Source organism: Vanacampus margaritifer, chromosome 12 (genome assembly GCF_051991255.1).
Source record: "Vanacampus margaritifer isolate UIUO_Vmar chromosome 12, RoL_Vmar_1.0, whole genome shotgun sequence".
NCBI lineage: Eukaryota > Metazoa > Chordata > Actinopteri > Syngnathiformes > Syngnathidae > Vanacampus > Vanacampus margaritifer.
This window is the reverse complement of record NC_135443.1, coordinates 14,165,983-14,193,318: the sequence shown is the minus strand read 5'-3', so window position 1 is coordinate 14,193,318 and position 27,336 is coordinate 14,165,983. Positions and strand designations below refer to the sequence as shown.

Below are 27,336 nucleotides of genomic sequence, written 5' to 3'. Positions count from 1 at the left end.
TTGTAGAGCAATGCATCTGAGCTAGGCCAGAGGTAAAGCAATGAACACTAATTACCGGTAGGCGGTACACAGGTCAGACCCAATGTATTTGCTCAATATACTGGTTTGGTGTGCATTTTGTGATGCAAAAAAATGTAGGCTATTAGCACAATAGGCATGGATACACAAACAGTATGTGTATTATGACTTGATTCAAATGACTTACAAACCCCTCAGGGAATGTTCACAAAGCACAAAGTTAAAGGTCAATTTAGGGAGTTTTTCCACCAATGTTTCTAGGCCTTGAACATTACTTTGGTCCAAGGACGTAGTTGCTCTGAGGAGGTCACTTCTCTCTCTACGAAGACCTGGGGGGCATTCTCCTGCCGAGATCTGAGCTCGGATAATGGCACACTCAGGAGTGTGAGGATTAGGGACAGGAGGGACATGCGGAGTGACAGGCTCCTTTGTGCTCAGTTCATCCTCATTCTGGGCATAACGGTAGACAGCCTGCAGACCACTTTTTCAATTTCTTTTTTTAAGGTGTTAAGTCCTCAAATGCTGGACGAGCTCAAAGGCGAGTCAGGCTCATTGATAATTGTATAATGGCTCACTTTGAGAGAGCAGGCATTTTGCTGAGATGGGCGCGTGGTTCAAACAGCAAGCTATTAGTCATGCTGTCGGCTCAATTCCATATGTATTTTATTTTCTCATGGGCAAAGGCTGGTGCACCTAACCATGTTTCTTGCACTCGCGGAAAGATAATGATATTCAAACCTACGCAGAAACAAGGTGCTCTGTGACTTGGTCTCTAATGGAAGAAGATCCGCAAAGGTGGGAGTGTGCATTAATATTTCCTTGATTATCTTTAAGCCGTGGGTTTCTGAAACAAGAATCAGTAAACTTTGTTACTGCAGAAATATTACTGAATTATTCATGCACAGGCATAAGTACTGTATTTGAATGTTAATTGATGGGATTATTTTTTTTTTTTTTAGATTTTAGGGACACACTGTTGTCGAAGCTCATCTTTGGCCGTACCAAAAAGCATCTTCTCAAAGGAAGTTCGATTTTAGGAGGACATTTTGTCACTCCCACAAAATTATATTTTTGTATTATTCAAAAAGCTTAACTTTATCTTGTCAATGAATACCATGAACTACAGTGAAGTTAGTTCCACTTCAAAATATGATATACAGTAGCAAAACAAGCCACGTTAATGAAGTGTACAGTAGCAGGAGGACTCGCCATTATTTCAGCACTCATGCAGGACAAAGTTATTTCCTTTTTGAAAACCCTCCCTAATTAATCTTCATGAGAATATGTTGACTATTTAAGTAATGATTAGAGGCAATGATAATGCCTTTATTAGTGCCCCATTTAACTGCAAGTCAAAAAATGAACAGCTGCTGAATGTCATTAAGAGTTTCTTTCACAACTATAGTACAAATTATCAATCCATTTGTAACTCTCGCCTGATATCCTAGCCCTAATGATCAACACCAAACGCTAAACCCCCAACAAACCCAATAACGCAATTTTTTAAATAATGCTCTGGATAATATACTAGAGAGCTTAATAGCTATTTTATAAAGACATATTTAGTAAATTTTCTTCGTTCACATAGTAACAAAATAAGTGCTGCTCAGTCGACATTTTAAGGGCATACGTGCAAACCAATGGCGTTTTGAGTTTGTTTACAGTCTCAACTGTTAATATTCTATCCCTAATTTCATCACTATGAACCGATTATCAGTGCCAATATTTGGCATCTAGACAAACATCAGCATCTGCTTTTTTTTTTTTTTACAAATCTAAAGGATGATAAAGCTGGTATCTCACTGAGCTGCGAATGCTTGTAAATTTTGGGTTTCCGTCAGGGCTAACAAAATGTTGCAAAAGGTTGCGAAGATGTTCACAGAGCTTTTACCGGTAAATGTCGAAAATAATTTTGAACAAGTTCAGACAACTGTTTGCAAACATATTTGGAATCATTTAACAAACTGACGAAAATCCCAAATTTGTTATATTCGCAAGCAAACAAAGCTGTCTATTCTCTAAATGTTTACATTAAAAGAAAAACCTTCAACATGTTGAGAATTTGAAAAGCTGAAAAGATGCTTAATGACATTTCAACAAAGTTATGTTTTTTTTTTCACGCTAATATTTTCTCTTTTACTGAAAATGATGTCGAAGCGCGTTCTTTTCAAAACCAAAATACACAAAACCTTACTTTCCATAATTACACATTCCCAAATATACCACGCCAACGAGGAAAACAAACTGGAGTTTAATTAATACGGACCAACTTGGTGTGAAATTGCCCTAAAAGATCTCTTCTTGCAGAGCCCAATAATTTACCACAATAACAAAAGAACTGTAGTATATTTCCTAATAAGTTCATCACAATGTTTCATCTCTAATAAAACAGAATTTGTAAAGATGCTGCAGAAACGCTTTGGATCAGCACAGTTGAAAACACACACAATTTTTTTTTATTTTAGTTTAGAGTTGCATCTAAAACTGTTTTAGAAATAGTAGTGCACCCTACCTCTAATCAACTGTATCAGAATTAGGAGGAAATAGACTCTCAGTTGCGATCAGATGTAAACACAGTGTGAAGGTAATTACAGTGAAATGAACTGTGGCTCGGATGCACTACGAGACCCTCCCTCCGCAGAAGATGCACCAACACACACTGAGCCAAGCACCAGCAGACGGAACCGCATAGACTCTTCTCACTAACTGTAAGGGGAGTGAGAGCATCTTACACCTGTCTTGTCACATTGCACAACTTTTTATTCATGGCATAGGGATACAGGGGAGCTACAGATGTGAAAGTGTCGGTGAGAGCGCTCCCCATGGCTTGTCCCCATCTTCAAATAGCTCTGTCACATTTACACTTCAGTGAGGAACACGGCTATAAAGTATTAGCCTGCTAAAGCAGTGTTTTGAAACACAGCAATGCCGGTGGAGCTGAGTGCAAACGCAATCTGAAGGATTGGCTGATCAAAGCATGCACCTTGAAATCCCCAAAGAGATTTATTTCACCAAGCTTCCAGGCCAAATAACAGACTACCTGTGACACCAGCAAAAGCTAGACCCCCTTGTACAGAATGCAAAGTAATACAAAAACAGACCTTTAAGATGAGGTTTTGCAAATGTAGAGTAGGATGTCTTTACAAAAAAGGCATGCACACATTTGATTGACACTGTCAAAGTGGTATGTGTTCAACAATACATCTACTAGTGTTGTTGTAGCAATGAGATAGAAGCTCATGTTCACAATCTATCAATAGAAAAAAATCTGAGTATTTCATGTGACTGTGAATGTACCATCAAATTCAAATAGTCTAAATTTGAATGGCAAATCTATCACAAAATCCATGAAATTCATACAGAAATTATATGTAATTTTTGTTATAGTCCTGAAATGGAGGCCATTCAATGTTTTGCCGTTCCTAATGAAGTGTCCAGTGAGTTTATGAGGTTTTTTGGGTCACCATTAAGGTTGCCCATAAGTCCTAAATGGCAAGCGGAGGAGAGCGTGGTCAACTCCAGTAAAGGTCACTTTTGCCACACTGGAGAGCATGAAGCGAACAACCCTGAAGCAGCCCACACAATACATGCTAATGGTTAGTTAAAGCCAAGCATACACATACAGACAATGTTTAAATTTCACAACACACACATAACATGTCCAGTGTCTCCCACACCAAAAGTCTGTCATAATGCTAAGATTGATCTGTGAGAGGCTGCGTGGTGCCGCAAGGCATCCAGACTGCCAGAAAAATACGAAGAAGGCGAAAGCGTAGCTGCTGAACTCTGGCTTTAGTGACTTGCCAGACACGTTACACAAAACACTCAACACAAACTGTTGGACCTCTGTGCCCGGCAACAGCTCACACTTCAGGTTGCTTCCTAATTGGCCATCGTTCTTTTCCACATTACAACCACTGAGCATGTGGCTTGGCCAACCTTGGTGTTGAACTCTCCATTATAAATACTGAAACAGAGTCACATTAATAATTGTTGGGCCAGACTATTTTCTAAACAGTTTGGGGAGGGCGGGAGCGCCACAGAATAGGCACTTAATATGGGTGTGAATATCTCCACAAACGGCGATTTGATTTGAAATTGATAATCAGGCCATTGTTGACTTTGATTGGAAGATTGCGAATTGGCCTCAAATTAGGCCCCAGTTATCAGTACGTGTGTACCCTGCTTAACTCATTCACTCCCAGCCATTTTCATTGAAGCAACCCCCTTTGCTCCCGGCTGTTTTAATGGATTTTGACTGATTTTGCAAGGCCCACAGAATATTTTGTTCTATTGCTATAAAAACCAAAAGAAAGATTAGTCTCTACTTTCTTCAGGAAAAAAAAAAAGAATATTTGTATCTGTTTCCATTTTGCAGCAATTAGCATTAAAATATAGCTAAGTTTCATCATTATTCACAAATCTTTTACAACTGTCGGGAAAAAAGCTTGTTTGCAAGATGGCCCTGGTTGATCTCTTATACTCCGCTGCCACCTGCTGGCCATTTTTGTAATAACTAACATTGCTTCAACGGTTCCCTTTAGTTCAGAGGCTCCATCAAAGCCGTCTGTATGTTCTAACACAAAAACAAACAAAACAACATAAAAAACATATAAATATGTTTTTGGGACACTATTCTAAAAGAGAACATATTTATACGTTTTTGGGATCAAATTAGTTAAATAGAACAGCCATATCCTCCAGAATTTAAATTTAATTAGAACAAAACCCTGCAAAGAAGAAAGGCCTTAGTTTAACAATAACAACAAAAACACCAACACAGCAGTTGAATTAGGTGACTATGGCTTGAATGAAACCACAATTATGTTAAAACAGGGGTTTCTTAATCCGAGTTCAATCGAACCCCAGGGGTTCGGTCTCAGAGGTTCGGCGGAGGTCAAGACACACACACTCAAATGTTTCATGATCATTCGCCCTGCTTAACCATCCTTGGCTGCAGGTGATCATGCTACATTGCTTGGCCTATCTGCGCTGCAGCAAATTTGGTTCGCTCAGTAGTCGACTTGTGGCTGTTGTAACGATACGTTGTGCGATATAAAAAAAAAATATTGTAATCCATTTCATACTATGTTGAACAAAATAAAGTGCTTGGACAAATATGTGCAATATAAATTCACATTTGGAATGTATGGTGTTCCACAGAGTTCAATTCTAGGGCCTCTGCTGTTTTTATTGTATAAGCCGCCCCTGGGTTCTATCTTAAGAAAATATTTTATTTTATTTTTATTTTTTGTGTGCATTATAATTATAGAGTTGAGTGATGGGAATCAGCATCATGATTGCATGATTTTTAATGGCAAGCCGAGCTATTCTCATCCAGCAAAACTAAAGGAACACTTTCTTAAGCTGCATGGAGATGGGGAATACAAGAACACTTTCTGAGTGAGCTACATTTGATGAAAATGCCTATTTATTTTGTTCACCAGTAAAAACTAAACGTACATCTTGAATTTGAAGAAAAAAAAATATATAAAGAAGGGTTTGGTGAATGTGCATAGAAAACTGGTAGGGTTCAGTCCCTCCAACAAGGTTAAGAACTACTGTGCAAAAACAAATAATGGGAGGTTTGCTACAAGCATCCATGCAATGAACAATGACAGGCCAATTACTTTATACCCACATCTTTAAACACAACTAATCTATGTAGATTAGTGGTGAATAATAGAGCAAAACTGGTAAGCAAAGAACAGTTGAGAGAAGAAAAGTCTTAGTAAAAAATAAAATCTATGAGTATAAAATGTTCCTTGAATGCGGCATATTCCCAAAGCTGCTCTGCATAACTTTCTTGGTCAGAGTGCAGGTGTGTCTCTAAACGAGGAGGAATATCGAGGGAGCCAATGCACACAAACATTCCGACCAAAGAGAAGGGACATGCCGCTCAAGGTCACGGTGAATTGTCGATTGATTGGGACTACAGGGAGCAGCTGGCTGAGAGGAAACGGCAATGCCGCTGAGGGAATCACCAGGTGGCTCCCGTGAATTATGACACCGTCTATCCACCGCTTTCCATTTTTCAAGCTGAATAAAAAGCAGCGCATGCTGAGTAGGCTTCTCATCTGCTGTTTTGGCCTGGCAATGACTTCCTTGTCAAAGCTGCAGGTTTCACCACTTGGTCAAAAACTTGAGTTGTTGCCGGAGCTTGATTTGAACTATACAGATAACTTTTCTTTCACAAATGGCCAGAGGATAATGCAGCTAATTACAGTTTTCTAAATGTGGAGTTCACCATTAATATTGATAAAGCATTAATTAGTTACTAAAACTGGAACAACCATTTTCTCTGCACCAAATACATCACATGTTTTTGGAGCAGAAAATTACTTTGGAGCAATGACAGCTCATGCTTCGACACCACCAAACAAATTGGTACAGGGAAAATGTACATCATCACAGGATACACAGATTACATTTTTTTTTTTTTTTTTTTTTTTACAACACGTCATTATAACTAATGAAGCATAGGCTCCAAAACAGAGAGAATCATAATTAGTATTAATGTGCATCATAATTAAAGCTCAGTAAGAGACCATCGTGGAGGTCATTATACCTGATCTATGCCAGATCAACACGAATTCCTCTTTGCCTTGTCCCTTGCAGTGCACAGCGGGTAGAGGGCCAATAACGCCTCACATTCCAGACTCATAATGGCCTTGATTAAGGCAAAAACGATCTGATGTGTACACACTTATCTCAAGTCACTTCTCTCCAATTTGATAATAGGGCCTCTTCACTGTATAACTGATTGAAAAATATGACAATGTGCTTGTTTTTTTTTTTTTTGATTGCTGGGGGAATTAGGTGTGCTGAGTCCAGATAAAAAAAGACAACCTTGTGTCAAGATAATTATCTAATGAACTGCTTGTTCCATATTCAAATTGACTGTCCCCTGGAGAGGTCAGTACTGACTAGGTGCATAAGTGCATGACATCATACATACTAGAGGTTGGCGATTCAAACCCAAAAATATACAATCCGCACAAAAGACACGGCACAATCCCAGGCCATTAAGTGGAAATGATATCTGTGAATGTCTGGTGCAAACTTTTTTTTTAATATATAATTAATTAAATACGATGAAACACTCTTACTATGCATCACTCTACACTCTCCATCTCACGCTTGTTGCTCTCCTGAGAAAAGTCTTGGACACAAAATGAGAAAGGCCTAGAATCTATTTCATGCCTGACGCTATTATCAGGGGTGTCTCGATGTGACATTAGATATTAAACTGGCTGAGATTCGGAGGTTATCTGGCATCCCACACTGTTTGCAAAAACATACCCCTTGCTTTTCTGCATTATTTCTCTTCATTTAGCATTGTACGGTGAATACATATTTCAGTTTTATAGGCTAATTTGTATGTGATTGAAAAGGTTTGATTTTGATTTAAAAACACAGCTTATAGTTACAGCATTACTCACAAAAGGTGATGGTGACATTTAGGACAAGGCTAAAAATGAAAGCAACAGTCAATCTCCTAAGTAACTCAAAATCATGACTACAGCCAGCCAACTTTATATTCATTGAACTCATTCATTTTCTCACGTGGTAGTGGTAAAGGAGGGTCTGAAAATGTCTGGCCTGGATGTTGGATTTCCGAAAGAGAGGACACTCAGCCCGTCCTTGAAATATATAAATAATGCTCAAAGTTTACCATTAAAGACGCCATACATTTTAACATATGCCTCCTCGGTATGGGTAGAAAACAAAACAAAAATAAAGTCTTAATAAGTATTAATAATGACAATGTTCTAAGGCCAATTTTTTTGCCCTCATTAACGACTTATTAAATTTATTTTTGGGGGTCTCAAACCCAGTATGTGGCCACGTCTCAGCTTTGCAAGTGCATAGTGATACCAGTGAGCTAAAACTCTAGACCGCCGACACAGCTTAGTACCTTCTTTGAACACACAGGAAGTGATGCATGTCAAAAGCTTACCAACTTAAAAAAAATAAAATAAATAAATAAATAAAAAATTAATACACAAACACTAATAACATACACAAACTAAACAGTTTTTTTTTTTTTTTTGTTCTTCCTTACAACCCTTCACCATCGATTTAGAAGTGGTCTAAAGTTGACCTTTCACAATAACACATTGCACTCCGCCTATCCCATTTGTCCCGCAATGAAAACCGGATAGTTTAATTTTTCAAAACACCGGAACCCGGGCAGGTGTAAAGAAAAAAGTGGACATGTCCAGCCAAAAGAGGACGTTTGGTCATCCTAACAAAAGGAAGAGAGCAAAGATTATGAGATTATGCATTAGCACCTCACCATTAGCGTTTATTAGCAATCTGTCAACTGACTAAAGGGAACTTCTTTTATTTTTAATGAACATATATATTTGTGCCGCAAACAACGTTTCTAAATTGTTTCTTACTTTGTAAATAGTTTCACTTGTAGAGGTCTGTATTCTCCCATATGCCATTCTACACAATCCGTTTTGGAAAGTTTCATTAATAGTCTAAGTATTTGCTGAGCCATAAACAAGCATATTAAACCTATGTTGCCTAATCCTATTCAGTTGGTAAAAACTCAATAAAGTAGTTGCTAAAATATCTCCATAGTCTTCATATAGCCTATCTGACCTGACCCTGAATTGCTGAGTAGGTCTGCATTGAGCCAGTTTTAAAATGAGTCAATCAGTTCCAGCCAGGCACAGTGTCAGCCCTCGTTAGCTGTGACCTTGGGAGATAATCACGGCACTAAAGCTGCAAAGGTGTATGCAAAGGTAATAGCACTGTAATTAAAGAACTACATAAACAGCATAAACAACGGCATGTCTGATTAAAATCATTACTGGAGACTGTTGGGGTTTTGATAAGCTCAAAAAATAAAAGTATACAAATTGAAGTCAACAATAGGTTGTGGTGTCTCATAATGATCATGGACTGACTCTATAAAACAAAACCAACATTTTTTTCCCCCATTCTGGAATCATAGTTTACCATGGATATGTGAAGCGGTACATAAAATTCATAGATTTATGGTAATTGATGAATGATCATATGGATGCCATTTTCTAGTGCCGGTAAACAAAAATCTTTGAGTGTTTCATTGCTTTGAACAAAAGGCATATACTGTAGTTAATAGTTATGTACTTGTACAGTTTGCTTTCCTACATCTACAAGTAACATCTATAAAGATGGGGTGAGCAAGCACATAAATTTGAAGCAGTCCCACTTGCATCACATTTAACTGTCTTGAAAGGTGTTCATGCAATACACTAACAACAGTTGCGTGAAAAATAACTAAATTATGGCTCAAACATGGACCAATCCTTTACTAATCCACTTTGTGTCAATTTGACCCAACTTACTGCATGGTTTTAAACGAAATGACCTAATTTGCCCAAATGACCCAATTTACCCATTTCTTGACTCAAAGTTGGGTCAAATTGACCCATAAAGTGGATCCGTCAATTTTTTATCCATAATTGGGTTATTTTTTACCCAACTGCTTTTAGACTGTAATGTCCCGTGATTCCCACCTTTTTACCCTTTTTGTTGTTGTTCATTCAGTGTAAATAGAAGCTTTTAAATTAACAAACACATACAAAATTATTCTGTTATTTATTTATCTTAATCCAAGGTGCCCTTTGATTGTGTCTCATGAAAACATTTCATGTGTATGTACAGCCAGAGTGTGACAAAATGTCCCCAGTGTATCATAGAACAGTGGAAAGACCTTGTACACCGACTAAACACGTCTGTGAAGGCGGGCACGATGATTGAAGGATAATTGGGTGCAAGTTTGTTGAAATGAATCCCTGTGATACGCCAGGAAATTCCAGTTTCATGGACATGGCCCAGGCAAGTGTGAGGTTGGGTTCAACGTCTGGCTTCATAAAAGTCTCAAATCAAAGCTGCAAGTGGTATGAAGTCAATACAGCTTGTAAGACTAATTTAAGTGGGAAACTGGCAGGGGGTCATCCAAGCTAACATGTTAAGCTTATTATATTAGGACCATTTATGACAAACAAATTGCATTGAAAGTTGCGTTTCACATGTAGTTCATATTACAACAAGCCGCATGACATTGTTCTTATCTCTTAGCAGCTATGGTCCTTTGTTGATAACAATATGGCAAGTGGTTAGCACAGCCACCTCACAGTTCTCAGTTTGAGAGTCGGGGCTCCAGTTTTCCTTCATGGCGTTTGCATGATCACCGAGCTTGCCTGAGTTATCTTCAGGTATGCAGACGTCCTTTCCCAGAAAAACTGCTTCTAACATGCTAAGGATGGAATACTATAAAATGTCCTTCGGTGTTAATAGTGGTTTGTCTACACAACTGGGTAACTGAAGGTATAATTTGCCCTTCATTTCATAATTGTGGCTCAAAATAATCAGGTACATTTTCATTGGCAATATTTACCACACTGCAAAATAATTTAGCGCACTCCAAAATATATTTATTTTTACAGTGTATATGCATTTTATAGGCTGATAACCAATCCAGGGTGTACCCACTACCCAGCCTCTCGCCCAAAGTCAGTTGGGATAGGTTCCGTCTCACCCGTGCCTCTAGTAAACAGTACAAAGACTGGACGGAAGGAAGATAACATTATATGGACAATATACGATGCATCAGCACACCAGCAATTAAATTCCTTTATGCTGTGAAAAGATATTCTGTTTGGGAATTAATGATAGCACGTTAACTACATACATTCCGAAGCCGAGCCCTGATAAGTTACCAGCTGTTTATTGCCTGAAATTATATCAGGATTCTGCTGTTTAGGGCCAAACATTATTTTTTTTGAGTTGATGGCTTTCTCACTTTTCCACTGGAACCACCGTGGTTGATTTGGTTTGAACCTGAGTGTGGGTATGGTGCTCCCGCCTGATCAAATAAATCATTCCATGAGGGCAAAAAAAAAAAAAAATAAAAAAATGGAGTTTGATTATTACAGAAGAAGTCTGTATAAGATACGGGAAATTAAGAATCATTTTACAGATGTGAAGATGCAACACTTCGGGGTGCAATGCTTTTATGTTGTAATTAACACACATAATGTAAAACAAGAACTCCTCATGCTGTTATAAATCTTCTACGAAGTTAAAGAAAGGGAGAAAAAAGTGACTCCTTCCTGCTGTGACGCCGAGACAAAGATAGAAATGTCTTTTGTTCTGCTCTGTGGCCCGCATTCTTCAGGTATGTTTAATTAATGTGCGCTTGTTGTGGCATTCTTGTCTCAGGGCGTACAGTAGGAACGACATCTGTTTAATCAACAACTTCCTCTGATAGTCCCTCAGTTGGGTGCGAGCTGTCAGTTGAATTCTCAGATGGCCCCACCATGGGATTCATGAGCCTTATAGAAATTCACAACACTGTCTCCAGGAGCTCCACACAGTCGGCAGCCGTGGAAAAAAAAAAAAAAAAGCCTTAGTGAAAGCAGTTTGAGTCCCAAGCTTGAGTCTTCCACTGCTTGACTGTGCTTTGCTACTTAAATTATTTGAAGCAACTTTATTATTGTCACAGCCCATTAGTCTAAAACAGGAATGCTGCCATTTTCCCCTTGCTGAGCATCCTGTGGAGTTGCCTTTGTTGGCGGAAGATCTCATCTTACTGGTGATTGCGCTTGGCTTCCACACTTGTAATCAAGGCATTGGATGCTCACATACTGCAAGTCCACTCTACACAGAGACTCAAGAGATTACCATCTCGATCCCCATCAACTCTGATTACCCCACTTGAGGTGTGTGAAAATGTCATATTTTACATATCCCAATAATTCACCATATACTGTATAAAAAGTACTGCAGTCCTCGTGGAGTGAAAGGGATGATGCGGTTCCTCCTACCAGATTTGACGTTGAAGCTCCTCCTTCTGCTCTGGTGGTGTGTAATTGGCGCTCCCATGGTCATTACCGTAGACTGGCAAGCCACCACAACTACTATCAGTGTAATTTGATCTAATTGGCCCAGTGTTGCTCGTGATTCAGATCAGACAAATAGCAATGACTAATTTAAATGGCGCAGTGACCTTTTGAAAGCTTCAGTCTAATTAACCTTCTGCTGATGCATGCAGGTACTGTACGTGGAAGTGGGTCACAAGCAATGGCTGGCTGATTGGCTTCAAAGTGGACTGGTTAATAACCACTCAGTAAGACAACCAGCTTAGTGGTGATACAGACATGACATCCAGTTAATTCCCCCTTAATTAGAGCAAGACCTTTAGTTCAACTATAGATCTTTGTGGACGGACATTGTGGTCAAAAAGACAAAAACACCTCTTGAAATACTTTAAATACAGACATTAAGAGTAAACCACAATGCATTATTCCACTAAGCAGATAATTAAGTATGATTTAGTGTCACTCATGCCATTCGACGACACAGCGGATAATCAAGTCATTTGAATGCTTACAATTATAGATGTTAAGGATGAGGAGGATAATGCACTCGACTGAAAATGCAATATGGGGTGGGGGGTGCACAACATAAATTATCTGTTTTATTCAAGCTAATGGCTAATAAAATGTATTATATCCTAATTATGGCTTAAAACAGCATAGTTTGCTGTGATCAAAAGCCAAAACTGGCTGTCTATTACGTTTTTAGTTCACTTCTGGACAGTCCTTGCTTGAAGGTGGATTCCAGGATCTTTTGTCGCTGCGTGGATCATTTTAACGATTGTTTCTCGGTCCTGTCAATCAATCTGCCGTAACAATGTCATGCGTGATCGTTAATAGCTGCACATGCACACTTCTAATGTTTGTAGCATGTAGCCGCTGAGCTTAGGACATTCATCGTTGTAGCTCCACCAATCTCACCGCATACTTTAAAAATGGCTGAGAGCCTCAAGAGGACGTCCGTCTATGAAGTGAGGCTGGCTGCAGTGACTGATGAAGATGAAAATGAGCCCGCATGTTTCCGCCATTTGATAGGCGTTTCCCCCGGACGAATAGCAGGAGAGCTGGTAGGATGGTCTTTCGCATGTGCAGTTTTTAGAAAGTGACAAACGGACATTTGGCTTCTACTTTTTGAGAAGAACCTGCAATCCACCATTTAGAAAGATGTTGAAAGCGGAAAAAATGACATTTTTTTGCAGGACATGTTCATGTAGTGAATCCAAAATAATTAATCACTTGGGGAGTCAGCATAGGGAGTGGAGCACAAGTAGTTCTGTTTTATATGGTCCTTTTTCGCCAGACATACTGTAAATGACAAACTATGGAAAGCACTCAAAATCAAAGGGCAACACTTTTTTTTTGCTTTAACATATTTACTGCATTTGAGGATTTTAACAAAAATGCTTCTCAGTCACAAGAAGCCCCATAAGTGGAGTACTCTATGCTTGATAACAGTGACTACATTTACATGCAGTCGATATTTGTGTTAAAGTCAAAATTCCATTTCTGAAGCATTCGGGATAATCCGCTTACGTGCACGAGCGGACATTTATTCTTGCATACATATCCCTATCTAAACCGTGACACACGGACAATATAATTGCCGCTTGTAACTTTCTACGGTCAAAATAAGACATATTCATGTCACTCACCAGTGTAAACCAGAATAAAGTAACTAGTTTCCTCCTCTCTCCAAAATTGTGGTTCTGTGCTGCGTTTGTTTTTCCATGTTTATTTACGCCAGACACAAAGACTTATTATATACTGTACATGCATATCGCAGGCGTCGGTCCGAAACATCATAAATCACAATTTTGTAAATTGTAAATCCACGAGTGGACGTTATTTCTATAAAGTGTTGACCAAAAGTGTTGAAAAAGGCTTGCTATCTTTGATGATGCAATGTTAATGGTTGAACAAACATGCTGTTCTTGGGGTCTACTGAAAAGTGAGGATTTTGGGATTACGGCCCAGCACCAGAGATGTACTGTAAGTGTACACACTGTTGCATTTTTTTCTGTAGAGACAAAACAACATGAAGATGTCGTGGATAAATCAATATATTCAAGTTAGGCTTGTGAATCCAGCATACACAGAACACAAACCTATCGACGCCTTCTTAAAATAATTGCCTAAGTCATTTTTTCAGATTTTTCAAGAAACACAAAAACATTTAATCATTTGCATCATGAGGAGATAATTTATAACTTTGCTCTGCAAGCTGAATTCTTGCGGTATTTGTGAGTTCACAAACTTGCGAGCATACATTTTCTACCAAGCCTGTTGATTTCCACCGATCCGAACTACCATATTGTTTGGGGGTGGGATATGCAGCTGTGACGAAACCAGGAAGCGGCAACAGTCGACACCGTGGGAAAAAAAACTAACCTAACATGGATGAATGTACGCCGCAATTAATTCTGTTCTTGCAGAATTACTCACTGTTTCCTTGTTGAATGTAGAACAGCAAGCATTTCTATCTGTTAAAAATGTTTGCGTATTTTCATCCGTTGCCAGGATTGGTCAAAACAAACGTGTACACGATGCTGTATTGTCCAATCAGCTCGAAGTATTGTACACACTGACCGGCCTTTCCCGAGCAAATAACCGTGGAGAACACCCTTGAGAGAACCACAATTATCAAACTGACTATTGCCAGGTTAGATAATTTATGCAAAAAATAAAATAAAATTTTACAAAAAAATGACTTAGGCAATTATTTTAAGAGGGTGACGCTATGTAGGTACCCTGATCATGTGACCAAATGTTTGAGTTAGAATAGGGATAACCCAGGAGTCTTATTCGTGTTTTTAAGAAAATATTCATATTTTTGCATGTGCTTACCCACATATTGACATGATTTGGGTTTTGAAAAAGTAATTGACTCCATGTAAACAGTCATTGTGTCATGCATTGGATTCTGCAATATATAGTACAGTATACAATACAATATGTGAATATTGTATTGTATATAGGCAATAGATACTAATTAATGGCTTTTTTTGCGAACACACAAGGAAAATATATGATCCATTAACAGGTGGTTAACCCTTGGCATATGGTAACATTTTATAACTAAAACAATGGTCAAACTAAAACGGTTGAAAGATAAAATATTTATCTATTACAATTTACTTCCAGATCGGAACTTGTGCCACCCCTCCATTAAAAGTAACTAATATATATATAGATATATATATATATATACATATATATAGTTAGTTAGTGCAGTTTAGCATTACTGTCAACATAACCCCAACAAAAAAGTCCCTTGACCCTCTGATGCTTCATTTCTATGCTGTTCCTGTCTTCTTAAGAAGATTATCTCATAGTGGCTGTCACTGTCAAGAAGGTTGTGCACGTGCATGTGTCACTGTACAAAATTGTTTGCAGGAATGCATTGGGGGTAAAATGAATGGGCACTAATGCGCCTCGCAGCCTTGGAATGAGCCCACAGAGAGGAGCGGCTAATCCTATCATTCTACACCATTCATCTCCAATCCACTTGGCTTTTAGGATTTTTCTCAACGGGCAATTTGTGGCTTCCCTGTTGGATCTCTTCAATGCCAATATGTTATGACTACAAAACACTTCCAGGACTGCCTGGGAGTCAGAGAGAAGGGCTCTAAACGTAGTCTGTGACTCTGTCACTGTCCACACTGACAGCTTCCAGCCAGCCCACTGCACTCCACAGCTTAATGACAGATACTTTCACAACGCATAAAATTGTAGCTTGTCAGCATCAAATTAGAGACAAAAAGAGACTCCGTTAGACCACAAGATCATTGCTTAACAATAAATCTTGCTGTATTTTTGTAAGGTTATCTTGGGATGTGAAACCTTGTCAAACTGTCTCAACTTAAGACTCCTTAATGACTAAATACAAGGCTAAGTTAAATGAATACCAGTCTATTTTTTATTGTAAAGGTCACATTCTAAGAGGTGAGTTGATACGGTCTTTAAAATGAAGCAAAGTCAAAGGCTGAATGGCTTCCAGATGGTGGCGTCTCTCCTCCACACAGTCAGTCAGTCAGTCAGTTTCTGCCTGACAGATGCTACATTTGCTTCCAGGGGAAAATATGAGCAGCCTTCCATAACTAAACAAGACAGGGGACCTGCATTAACTGTGTCCTCACTTCCATGTACTGCAAGACCCAACTCTTCAGAGAGGACCTCCCCTCCCCAAAGGCCTAACTCTACACACAAGAGTGCTTTTTGAGTATTTACCTATATGGAGGCGAATATGTGATAACACACACACACACACACACACACACACACACACATTATATTGATGAAAATGTGAATGTACAATATCACTGAGCGTGACAATTTAACTCATTCAATACAATAAACTGTTTTTCTTTCTTCAACCAGCGGTGTAATGCATACCCCTATTTGAATCACACCAATAAGACTTTGTTGCCAGCAAAACTCAAGTTGCGGTGCTTTCAGTTTCCCAAGACTCTTGTGGCCTAACAGTATACAAGATCCCCAACAAGTTGAAAAAACGTTGGCACAGGTTATCAGCACATAGCTGAAACTGTAGCTTGGAATTAATTCCTTGTTATCCGAGTTCTGTCAGACTGCACAGGGAGAAAAAAAATGGAATTAGAAATCACAAGTCTCGTGGAAGAATTCAAAAGCACCAAAACAAGGCTGATCATGACCCTTCTAAATAAGAGGAGACAGGGATACATATAGCAGGCCCCCAGGTGGATAGGGGAGGGAAGAAGACACAATCATAAGTTGGCCAGAGCACCAAATAGGGTCTTCCCCTCAGAGCCTCAGAGATGTGGTTGGCCGAGTCTAATATGGGAGAGCGGTTCTCAAAAGTGACACAAAGCAACATCAGTGTAGAAGCGAGTGCTTGTGGTTGAAGAGGTCATGAGGCGGGGAGAGGCAGAACCGTCTCAATGTATAGACAGGAGAGACAGGACCAACAGGGACAGCCTAGAGAAGAAAAAGCTCAGCTGGCGTGACATCTGGCAGATGAAGGGAGTGCGGCTGAGTTTCATCATCAGTCACATGTGAACTGCTACCTTGCACTGAAAACATGAAACTGTGGTACATAGAATATCCCGCTTGTTTACTGCGGCATCAACACTGGAACAGAGGTAAACCACTCCACACTTCCAACAAACATCTGCAGGAATGGTCCACTTCCTACATTTTGTACCAGCAGGCCAACCTCAAGAGCACAAAACAACACCAAAGGATCCCCCCAAAAAAGCTCTCCCAGAAACAGCACCTACAACACTCCAGCCAGACATGGTCCTGGGGTCTCCAAAAGCTACTACTGATGTTGTGGAGCTGACAGCTCCATGGGACGACAGGATTGAAGTTGCTCATGAAAAGGAGAAAGATCCCAGAATGGCTGGAATCTTTAAAATAGAGTTAGGGTGCAGCGGATTTGTCACAACATCTATGACAATTCTGTCGAGGACAACGGGGGTGAGGGGCCACCCTCTCCAACAGGCTATGAAGACCGTGTAAAGAGCTGCTTAAAAAAGCAGCAACTGGCGCTGGATCAGAAACAACTGCTCACCAACGACAGTTGGCATGCAGCCAGGCATACACCTGGCCCAGAGAGGACAGTCTTGCCATACAGAGTCCATGGGTATACCCTTGAGATATTTAGGATGCACTCACACTAGGGCCATTTCTTCCGTACCGTACTGAAGCCTGATTGCTCCCTCTTCCCTGTCCCCCTCCGGGCCGCACTCACATTACTTCTAACCAAACCGTGCCCAGGCCCAGTTGCCTCCAAAATATACGTCATCATGTTGATTCACACAAGAAGAAGACATCATAATAGGGGGACTGCAGTTCATCGTCAGACCAATCATCTCTTTGGTAGGGACGCTCTGGTTGTTGTATGGTCAGCAGTTCAGGTCGCTCGCTATATACGTCGCACACACGTCCGTGACGTCATGGTTACGTTTCGCTTGGCGACTACTCACCGCAGCTGTGCGCATGTGCGGCCAACCGTACCGTGCTCTGGTCCAACTCTCCCAATCGTGCTAAACTGGGGAACCGAACCGTACTCAGGCGCGGGTCGATTGCGCTCACACTACTGGACTTTAGCAGCAAGCGTGCTTGGGCACGGTACAATGGCCCTAGTCTGAGTGCGCCCTTAGAGACGTGGGCTTCTCAATGAAAGAAATGTCAAAAAAGTGTGCACACCTGATGACCCCAATGATATACTTAGCATCCCTTTCACAAATCCATACCTAAAGCAATCTTCAAGACGTAACTATTGAAACATCTTGTGACAATATTTTTACAGGATATTTTCTAATTATTAGCAAATTTTGTTCATCAGAGCTGACAGGTTGCCCAGAAAGGTTTCTGGGGAAACTGTTTGCAAATAGTCAGCTAGATACCTCACTTTGATTGACCACCAGGAATTGATTTCACAGAAACTTAAGAATCTATTACACGGGAATCTATATGTCCAACTACATTTTCACTTGTTTTGTTCATCAGCTTTCTTTGCAGCAAGTAATGGTGAGTGACAAGCAATGAGCAGATGAGGGGGCTGTTTGACAACTTGCCACACGCCAACCCTACTTACAGGCTGCACAGCCCCCTCCCAACTCTACCATGCAGTATTGCAGAGCCAAGTCCGCAACACTGACATCCAGGCTGTGGGACGTGGTCAGTCAGAGCCCAGGGAGCTGTGACAGCCTGCTGCTCTTTCAGCCACGGCAATGGAGAAATGCACTCAACTGAAGCATAACAGTTTCTCTTAAAGCACAAACGAAATGCACATAAAGCATCACTAACACTCACTCTCTTACTCACATACAGTAAACACACATGCAACACAATGCCTCAAGGTTGAAACTGTGCGTCCACACAGGATATATGCACATGTGGACATAAATACACAAGTACAAAGCCAAATGCTTTGGGAGACATGCAAGCCGGCAGGCAACAAAGACATGATAATCATCCAAGATCTCACACAGATTGAATGTGTTAAAGCTTCCAGATAGTTTTCGACTTCATGGCTGTGGTTCATTGTCAGTTCTTTTCGACTTGGGGTTGTTTTCATTTCTCATCAGAAGATCTGATTTTACATTATCGAGAAATGTCTTGAAAAGAAAATGAACGGGTCCATTGATTGGCTGCAAAGTAGGAGGAAGTGAAGGAAGTCCTCATTTGACAAATAAGCGTACATAGATGGCAAATGACGAGGGAGTGATACGCCTTCCTTCTGCGAATCAACGGGCATGATTTAGCAACGTGACTCTCAGGGACCAGCCGAGCAGAGAACAACATTCTTTGAAATTTAGGAAATGGAGAAGTGGAGGAGTCTCTCGTCTTAGCAAGTATTTTGATAGCAAGATCTAAGTCCATGTCTCTAGCCTGCTAAATATTTTGGGTTGACAGGGCTGATGTTAGTCAACATAACTTTGTGAGATGTGCTGAAAAATGGTCACTGCATTTGTTGTCGCTACAAAATTATGCAATAACAGCATAAGTCACTAAGTCTTTCTCAACATCTGTGTAAGAAGGGCCATTTGCAAATTACATACTTGTATTATAGGGTGACATATATAGTAGGTAGTAAAAACCTTTTCTCGTTCTGATGGCTGTAGTATCAGTGGTAGTCAAGTACTTCGTAAAAATGTAAGGATATCTGACATTATGAAATAACAGGAGACATCATTGACAAATATTGACAAAAATCAACAAAGCCAACCAATATAGTCTGGGCCTATTAAGAATATCATTGTACAATGTTTTGCAGAAGATGTATGAAGCAATTCAACATAAGAGTTTTTCAGAAATGTAGTCTATCTATAGTTGCTCAGTGAAACAAGTGCAGATTCACACAAGTTTTTGTAGAAAATTTGAAATAAATAAATACACATATATATATATATATATTTGTTTTTTTTAAGCCGATAATGCCCAGAATTAAAAGATACTTTACATGACCCACTATTCAGGGACTAGTGATAAAAATATAACTGAAGAAGGAACACCTCTAAAAAGCAAATGGTTGAGAGTTTACCGTGCTACTTCCCCAGTAGAGCTATAAGTGCAACATTACTTTGGAGACAGGAACAACTCTTCAAACTAATTTCTGTCTTTGGGGGATTTTAGCAATTGTTCAGTCATACACTTTGAGCTGCCCTGAGGTAAAGGAAATCCTTTTTTAGCTGTGCAATGCAATGGCATTTACTTCTGTCCTGACACGCTACAACCAGTAGAAGATTTGGATGTGAAGATTGCAACTGCAGTACCCACACTTGTTTCATGGCCCAAAGGATGGCTTTGGGCTTGAAGAAAAAGGGATTAACGGCAAGCTTTGCCTAGTTTTAATCTTTCCTACTGAAGTTTATTTTGTGTCAGGCCTTGTTTTGACTCGTATTCCTTTGTAATGCCACAGAATCCCCATTAGGCAGCCTAGCCGTCTAGGTTTCCAAAATGCAGCCAACCCCCTCCTTGCCATCCCCACAACTCTCTTGATGTACCTTTTGCATATCAAGGCAGTCCAAATCAGCAAAACCCACATTTTTACATGAGCACAAAAACACCCGTAACATATTTTCCTTGTAGCAAAATGAATTCTGGTGCAGTGGTGCCCTTGCAGCTTGAAGGAAAGGGCTGTGGCTATGACAATGTAAGGACTGGGCTCATCATACAAGGCCAGTCAATCACAGAGCACCAGTGTTTTCACTCAAGGCATTCTCAATGCATAACAGCTGTATAAATACATTAAACAGGATCCTGACGCCAGTGAGTAAAAACAGTCCCTCTGCTTCTTACAAATATATATAATATTGTAAAAATAAATGAAGAAATACGACTAGTAAAGTAAGACTTGAGAAATTAAAGCAAGTGTTAGAGCAGTGTTTGGTGGGAGTGTAATGGGGCTTTATGGTAAGAGACACATCCCCTCTGACCCCAGACTTTAAAATTGTACCAGTTATATGATCCCAAGGCATAGGTGATGTTTGAATTAAATTATCTGGTTATTTCTCATCAGTGCCAAATTTAAAGCTGGATTTACATGACGTGGTAAAAAAAGAAAAGAAAAAGAGTTTAAAACAGTTAATGGAATAAGTCTGGTTTTAAAATTAAGTAAATATAGGTTGTAGAATCATTACGCAATTATGCTTGTTGACAGCATTAATTAAGTAAATTTACCAAAGACTTGACGTGCCCAAAACCAAAAGATTTGCTTGACACTTAGCGGAACTTGATTAAATTCAATCTCTGATTTAGGCTGTGTGTACATGTAGGTTGTTTCAGGTGATGAAAACACAGTGATATCTGCTATGTTTCACTTAAATCTACAAGCCAATACCTATACTCACTAAATTGGAATCGGGGACGACAAATTCTGCCAAAGTAGAGATACTTTTACATATTAGCAAACACAGGGTTGATAAAGCATCAAAAAGTGCTTGTAACTCTTTCTGTCTTTAGCTATCAACATCCCTTTAATTGCTACCTGGAGTGAATATCATGGCCACAATGATTCATCATCAGTGCAGGCATTTGTCACAATCATCTTTAATGAAACTGGCACTAATCAGTGTCTCCCGTCTATGCTGGCAAGTACTTCCATTGATTGGATTCTGATGAGGTTGTGGGGGCCGTAGGCTGACACTAAAAATGGGATTTGTAGCTATTTCCAGAAAGAGACCGATTTGTTTACCCCCACCGAGTAAGGCAAAACATGATAAAAACGGGTTAGTCTGTAAATGATAAGACACAGCTCGCTATGGATTGGGTTGCCATTCTACCATTAAAAGCAGTCATGGTTCAGCCAAATGTAAAACATTTGAAATGGGAAAGTGTTAGTATCTGTTGTAATGCATTTACAATGTTTCTCATCCTGCTGTTGACAGCAGATATGACAAATGAGTAACATACTAAAAGTATAAACAACAGGATTATTATTTTTTTTATTCAAATTGCTAAACGCTAGTAACAACTGCCTAACTCATCATCATCTTACTATAGAGAGTCATTTCCTGCAAAAATTTGACTGGCAAAAAAAAAAAAAAAAAAAGTTTGGCACACACATGACGTACCTTTTCATGTTTGTTGAAATTAATTAATTAGAACAATTAGAAGAAGAAGAATTAGTAGAAGAAAAATAATTAGAAGAAGAAGAAGTAGAAGAAGAAGACTAACAACAACAATAACAAACAACAACAACAAACAACTACTATCTTATTCAAAGTCAAGATTTCCATTAAAAACACGTCCCTACTCACCACAGTGCTCAAGCCATACTCCTTCACCAGCTGAAGGGAGTTCAGGTAGCAGGAGGTGAGGTCATTGGTCTCGGTGGGGCCCACATGACCTCTGGCCACTGGACCCACGGTGTGGATCACAACTGTTGGAAAGGGACAAAACACAAAGCTTATTTTAAACACCAGACACCTCTAGCAAGGTGACATGGTTGGCAGCAGTTCTAAAGCAGCATGCAGTGTAGTACTAAGTGACTATAAAATCTCTCAGCGGGCTGCCAAACCACCAAGCATATGCCAAGAACAGCAACCTGGTACAGACGTCCACAATGGATGTAAACCTAAATACCTTAATTATATATATAAAGTGTATTAAATAATTTAAATTATATTACAATGTTTTGTATGCCATCCATTCAAATAGTCACATCCTAACCTGTAATCTTTGCAGTGTTGTCTGTACTTAATATAAATTTCATTCAGGATTTGGTCTGGACAGAATAGAATACAACACCTTAATCCAATGATACAAAAGATCACATGGAATAAGAGGATTGAAAATATAACTTGGCCCAAGCGCAATCCCCACACAATTCTGCTTGACTCCTCTTCTCAATTTTCAACAATGCAGAATAACAACATTCCCAGAAAGCTGTCATCATAGTTGTAATGGATTAGAACAATCCAAAACAGAATTGACAATTTTAAACAAATTAACAGATTGTTTTCAATAAAGGCAAATTGTTAGGTGCTTAATCTCACTGAATGACAAATTAAATCGAAAGTGACACATTTGGGTAATCTCGGCTATGTTGAATTTTAGTGTACATATTTTGTTAAGAGCCACTGTTATAATGGGTGATGTTGTATTTAGTTTTTTTTGTACAAGATTCATGAAGCTCTTCATTAAATGAACAGTAACATTCCAATTAGTGTGGACAAGTGCTAAAAACAAGACAAATTGTGAATTCCTTACAAAAAAAGTCCTCTTTACCATCTTATCCACTTCTATCGTCAGCAAATCCACATTAGATACATATGTATACAGCTGATGGTGGAAGGTGGAAGGTGGAAGGTGAAAGGTATATTTCACTTGGTAAACAAGGAGAGGCATTACAAGAAGGGGCAGCTGTTTCTTTAGAGCTCCAAAACACTTTGGCACTTGTTTTAATGAACTCCCAGATCTTCGGCATGGCACGGCTTGAAGGTATTTTGTACAAGGGAAACAGTTAAGCACAGTCTTTATATAAATCCATGACAATCTGTTCATAATTATGGCAGAAAAAAAAAAAAGATTTATAGAATACCAGTTGTGAACTGCAAATATTTGTGATGCCTGGAAACTTAAAACAAAAGTTAAGGCTCCATTCAAACAAAGCTTATAAAGTCTGAAAGTAACATCAGTCAGCATCACTCCTGGTAGAGCCCACGCTTTGTTATTATTCGAGCACAACACAATGCATTTCCGTAGAATCTTTATTGTCTTAGTATAGCTCTGTTAGCAATTACCATCAAATGTCCTTGCATCAAAACTTTGATTTCCCCATCAATTAATGCTTAAACGCCAAATGGTTACGAAAGCAAATGACCGTTTTTGCCTGCCTGTTTCTGGCAAAACCACTGAAAGAAAAACTAATTGAGCTGAGCTGTCCCTAGCGGGTAGTCCGGAATGTGGGCGATGGATTGGACATGAAATGACCCCTAAACACAGCAACCGTGATGTGTGATCATCTTCGACATTCCCACTAAAATATTCCTCAGCTTTCTACCAAGGGGACATGCACACTTCAAAGACACCACTTTCTTAGCAGAAAACAAAAAAAAAACGTTTTAAATATCCAGGCTTCATTTAGAACAGAAGTGCTGTGCTATTTTAGAGCAGGATTGGCACTTCACGGCCTAATCAATCTTTCATTTTCACTTGGCCATTATGAGTTTGAGGCTGCTGCTTTGCTTAATCTGCTGTAGTGTGACAGCATCTTGACAACAATTCTTGGGGTGCAATAACAAGAACCACTTAATCATGATTAAAATCAGGTTGTGAAGCCGATCTAAAATTGCTGCTTATGGCAATTTTTATATTTTACGACAACTTTCTATATTTAAACATTTCCATTGAGATACATAATTCATAGTTCATGAAGAGATGTTGTTGCATGAATTGTTTGACACATTTTTTACATTGGCTGCACCTCCCGATACACAGGAAACAATGCAAATCTTTTCAGACCATTGGGGGATGAGCTAGGCACATGATTGGCCCAGCATTATATGGGGTATACAGTTAACTGGCTTGTGAAACAAGGCTGGTCCCTAAGCCACCTGGGAACTGTTTTAAATTGTGAACAAAGTGCATAATGTGTCTCCTTTAAGAACAAGAAGCTGCAGCACAAATTTATGAGACTTTATAGAGCTGGAAGATGCATGGTGTTGTGGTGTTGTGCCCATACAAAAAAAGTACAACAAAAGAAAGTGTCATTTTATGAGTAGTTTATCATTGCAGCACATGGTGAAGAAATCCATTGCTGAACAAGCCGCAATGGCTTGAATGCACAGATAACACGGTTTTATTTTGTAATTTCCCCACAAGCTGATGCAGCACATTTCACCACCTCTAAATGTTACATGGGTTTGCTAATGTCAGACTGCAAAAATCATGTTATCTTATTTACATAGATGGCCATGACTGTAATCAAGGGATAAAGTTATGCTGCTAAATGTGTATAAAGGGACGTGTTTCCCCCCCATATGCTATCATCAGATCTCATCAATTTGATGATTTTGTGAATTTACTGTCACTGTCAAAATGAGCTTAAAGTATTTTCTATGAGTCTACATCAGTAATATATCAGGATTTGTGTACCTGATGTACATCTCTAGAACTAGGGGAGACCGGTGCTTGATGATGGTCTTTATATACTTCTTCAAATCAATACATTATATATAAAGACCAAGAAAAAGACCAACGTCCTAGGTATATTTATTCTGTGTCAGTACAGAGTTGTAAATAATTAAGTAGAGAGTGAGTGCATGTGACCTGTTACCTTGCCACTGGGTAAGTTGTCACACTATATGGGGTAAGATGTCACACTGGATTTTACAGCTAATAAAAAGGACAAACTTGTTTTTTTGAACATTGAAGTCAGACAAAAAACGTTTATCATTGCTCTTGAAACGTTTTAAATGAGCAAACGTTCACATCAACCATTATGCAACAAGCACAGGATTAAAGTCCTTAAGAACTGCTGACACATCGGCCATGACTAAGCCTCAAATGTCTATTTTTCTTTCCTTAAACTAAAAATTCATGATTAAATTGTAATACAAAAAATAAATCATTGCTTCATCACTTAAACCAGTTCTAAAATGTAGACCAGGGATGGGCAAACTGGGTCCTCGAGGGCTGGAGTCCTGCAGGTTTTGGATGTTTCCCCTTCTCCTATACAGCTGATATACAGTGTGATCAGCTCCTCAGCAAGCTCTGCATATGCCTGATAACGATCCCGTTGATTGGAATCACCTTGTGTTGGAAGAGGAAACCCTCTAAAACCTGCAGGACTCCGGCTCTCGAGGACTGAGTTTGCCCGCCCTTGATATAGACAGTTCCAACAACAATTAGGAGATACATTTTTAAACACGCCATCGATTTCCCTCACTTGTCAGACTCATGATTCAAAGGATACTTCTGGCATATATTAACCAATTTGTCAGCGATGCATTTTTAATTGGCCAGTTCTTTGCATCTCTGACAACTAACCCAAACTAAAGTTTCCCCAAACTACCATGTTGGCTAATACTAGCTCTACTTTAAAGTTAGCAGGACAATGACTGAGGCATGACAAGATGGCTGAATTCCTCTCACGAGTCAACATGAAATGCTCCTAGAATTTGTATATGGACGACGCTTGTTTAGAAATATATAAATGGTAAAATATATTTCATTGGGTTGAGCAAAATGGTCAGTTGGCACTCATCTCAGATCATAACATGCTATTCTCTTCTCAAACACGACATGATCCGACCATATATAAGAAGAAAACTATTCACCTTTTTAGTTACCCTCTCTGGTGGAGCAAATAATTGCAATATGACAACTTTTTCTTTTTTTCTTCCAGAGAGAGCTCAGTATTGTTCATTCAGTAATCTTACCAATTTGACATGTCATCATCATTGCTCTCTCTCTTTTTTCTTTTGCTTTTTTTTTGTATGTGTGAGTATGTGCGTGAGTATTTGTTAAAACCTATTAAAAATCCCATACCATTCAGGTTGTCAGGAGACCCAAGGAAGAATCAAAGAAAAGAAAGAAAAGTGAAATCCAGCACCAACCCACCTGGTTACCAAAGAAAATCTTTCACCAACTCCAGAAACATCTAACTTCCACAAATCAGGGAGACCTCAAGACTGAAGAATAGATGAAGCAGAGTGAGATCCACAGACATCAGCCTCCACCGATTCAACGACCAGAGGAAGAAGCAGATTGTGTTTGAATTTCGGTAGATGCTGGTGTGGTGGATTTGGCATGCATGAAAACCTCAACCAAAGAGGGGAGCCGTCGACCCCGGCCAGGACGGCACAACCCCAACGGCCGGAAAGCAAACCCAGGAGCTAAGAGCGCCCCCCACCCCAATACGGCCCGCACCCCATGTGACAACTTGCTCTGGTCTCCCCACATACAATTTTGACTTGCCAAATATTATTCCCAGAGATGGAAGACACTACTCCGTGTATAATTTACTTGTTTAAACTATATAGTGGATACAAACAACTACCACTTCGAGCTCTACAAAATACAAAAAGCAGCACCACATTTCCAGTAGTAATGCTTTATGCTGCATTTTGGTGTGATTACTAGCGTAGACCCTCTTGGCATGTAGACAGCGGTTTGAATGTTATTCAATGAGGATTACTAAATGAAGTGTGGACACCCACTCGGACATGGAACTGGTGTTGTCATGGTGACAGAGAGTGCAGAGTGATCCTTTAACACTTGCCGCCGCTCCAGTCAGGAAGGCGAGCTTTTTGGAAACATCAAATCATCTGCCACATGCTGAGCAGAAATAGTTGCTCATGCATTTAGACTCACTTCTCTTCTTCATAAATTGAAAAGGGCTGCTTTATTCATACACTTTGCTTTCTGTGTGGATTTCCACTGTGAAATGTTTTACATTTAAACAGGTGAAGGGGTAAAGAGCATGGGAAACGTGTCACATTTAAACAAG

At 39.4% G+C, this 27,336-nt stretch overlaps 1 protein-coding gene across 2 annotated transcripts in view; it reads right to left on the bottom strand.

Annotated features, from left to right (window-relative positions):
- The window catches only part of macrod2 (mono-ADP ribosylhydrolase 2), a 410,765-nt gene that overhangs the window by 138,705 nt on the left and 244,724 nt on the right, over positions 1 to 27,336 (bottom strand). For both annotated transcript variants that reach the window (XM_077581899.1, XM_077581900.1), the window contains exon 6: positions 22,142 to 22,263. In XM_077581899.1, coding sequence (XP_077438025.1) covers positions 22,142 to 22,263 — 122 coding nt within the window. The remainder of the gene's footprint in view (positions 1 to 22,141; positions 22,264 to 27,336) is intronic.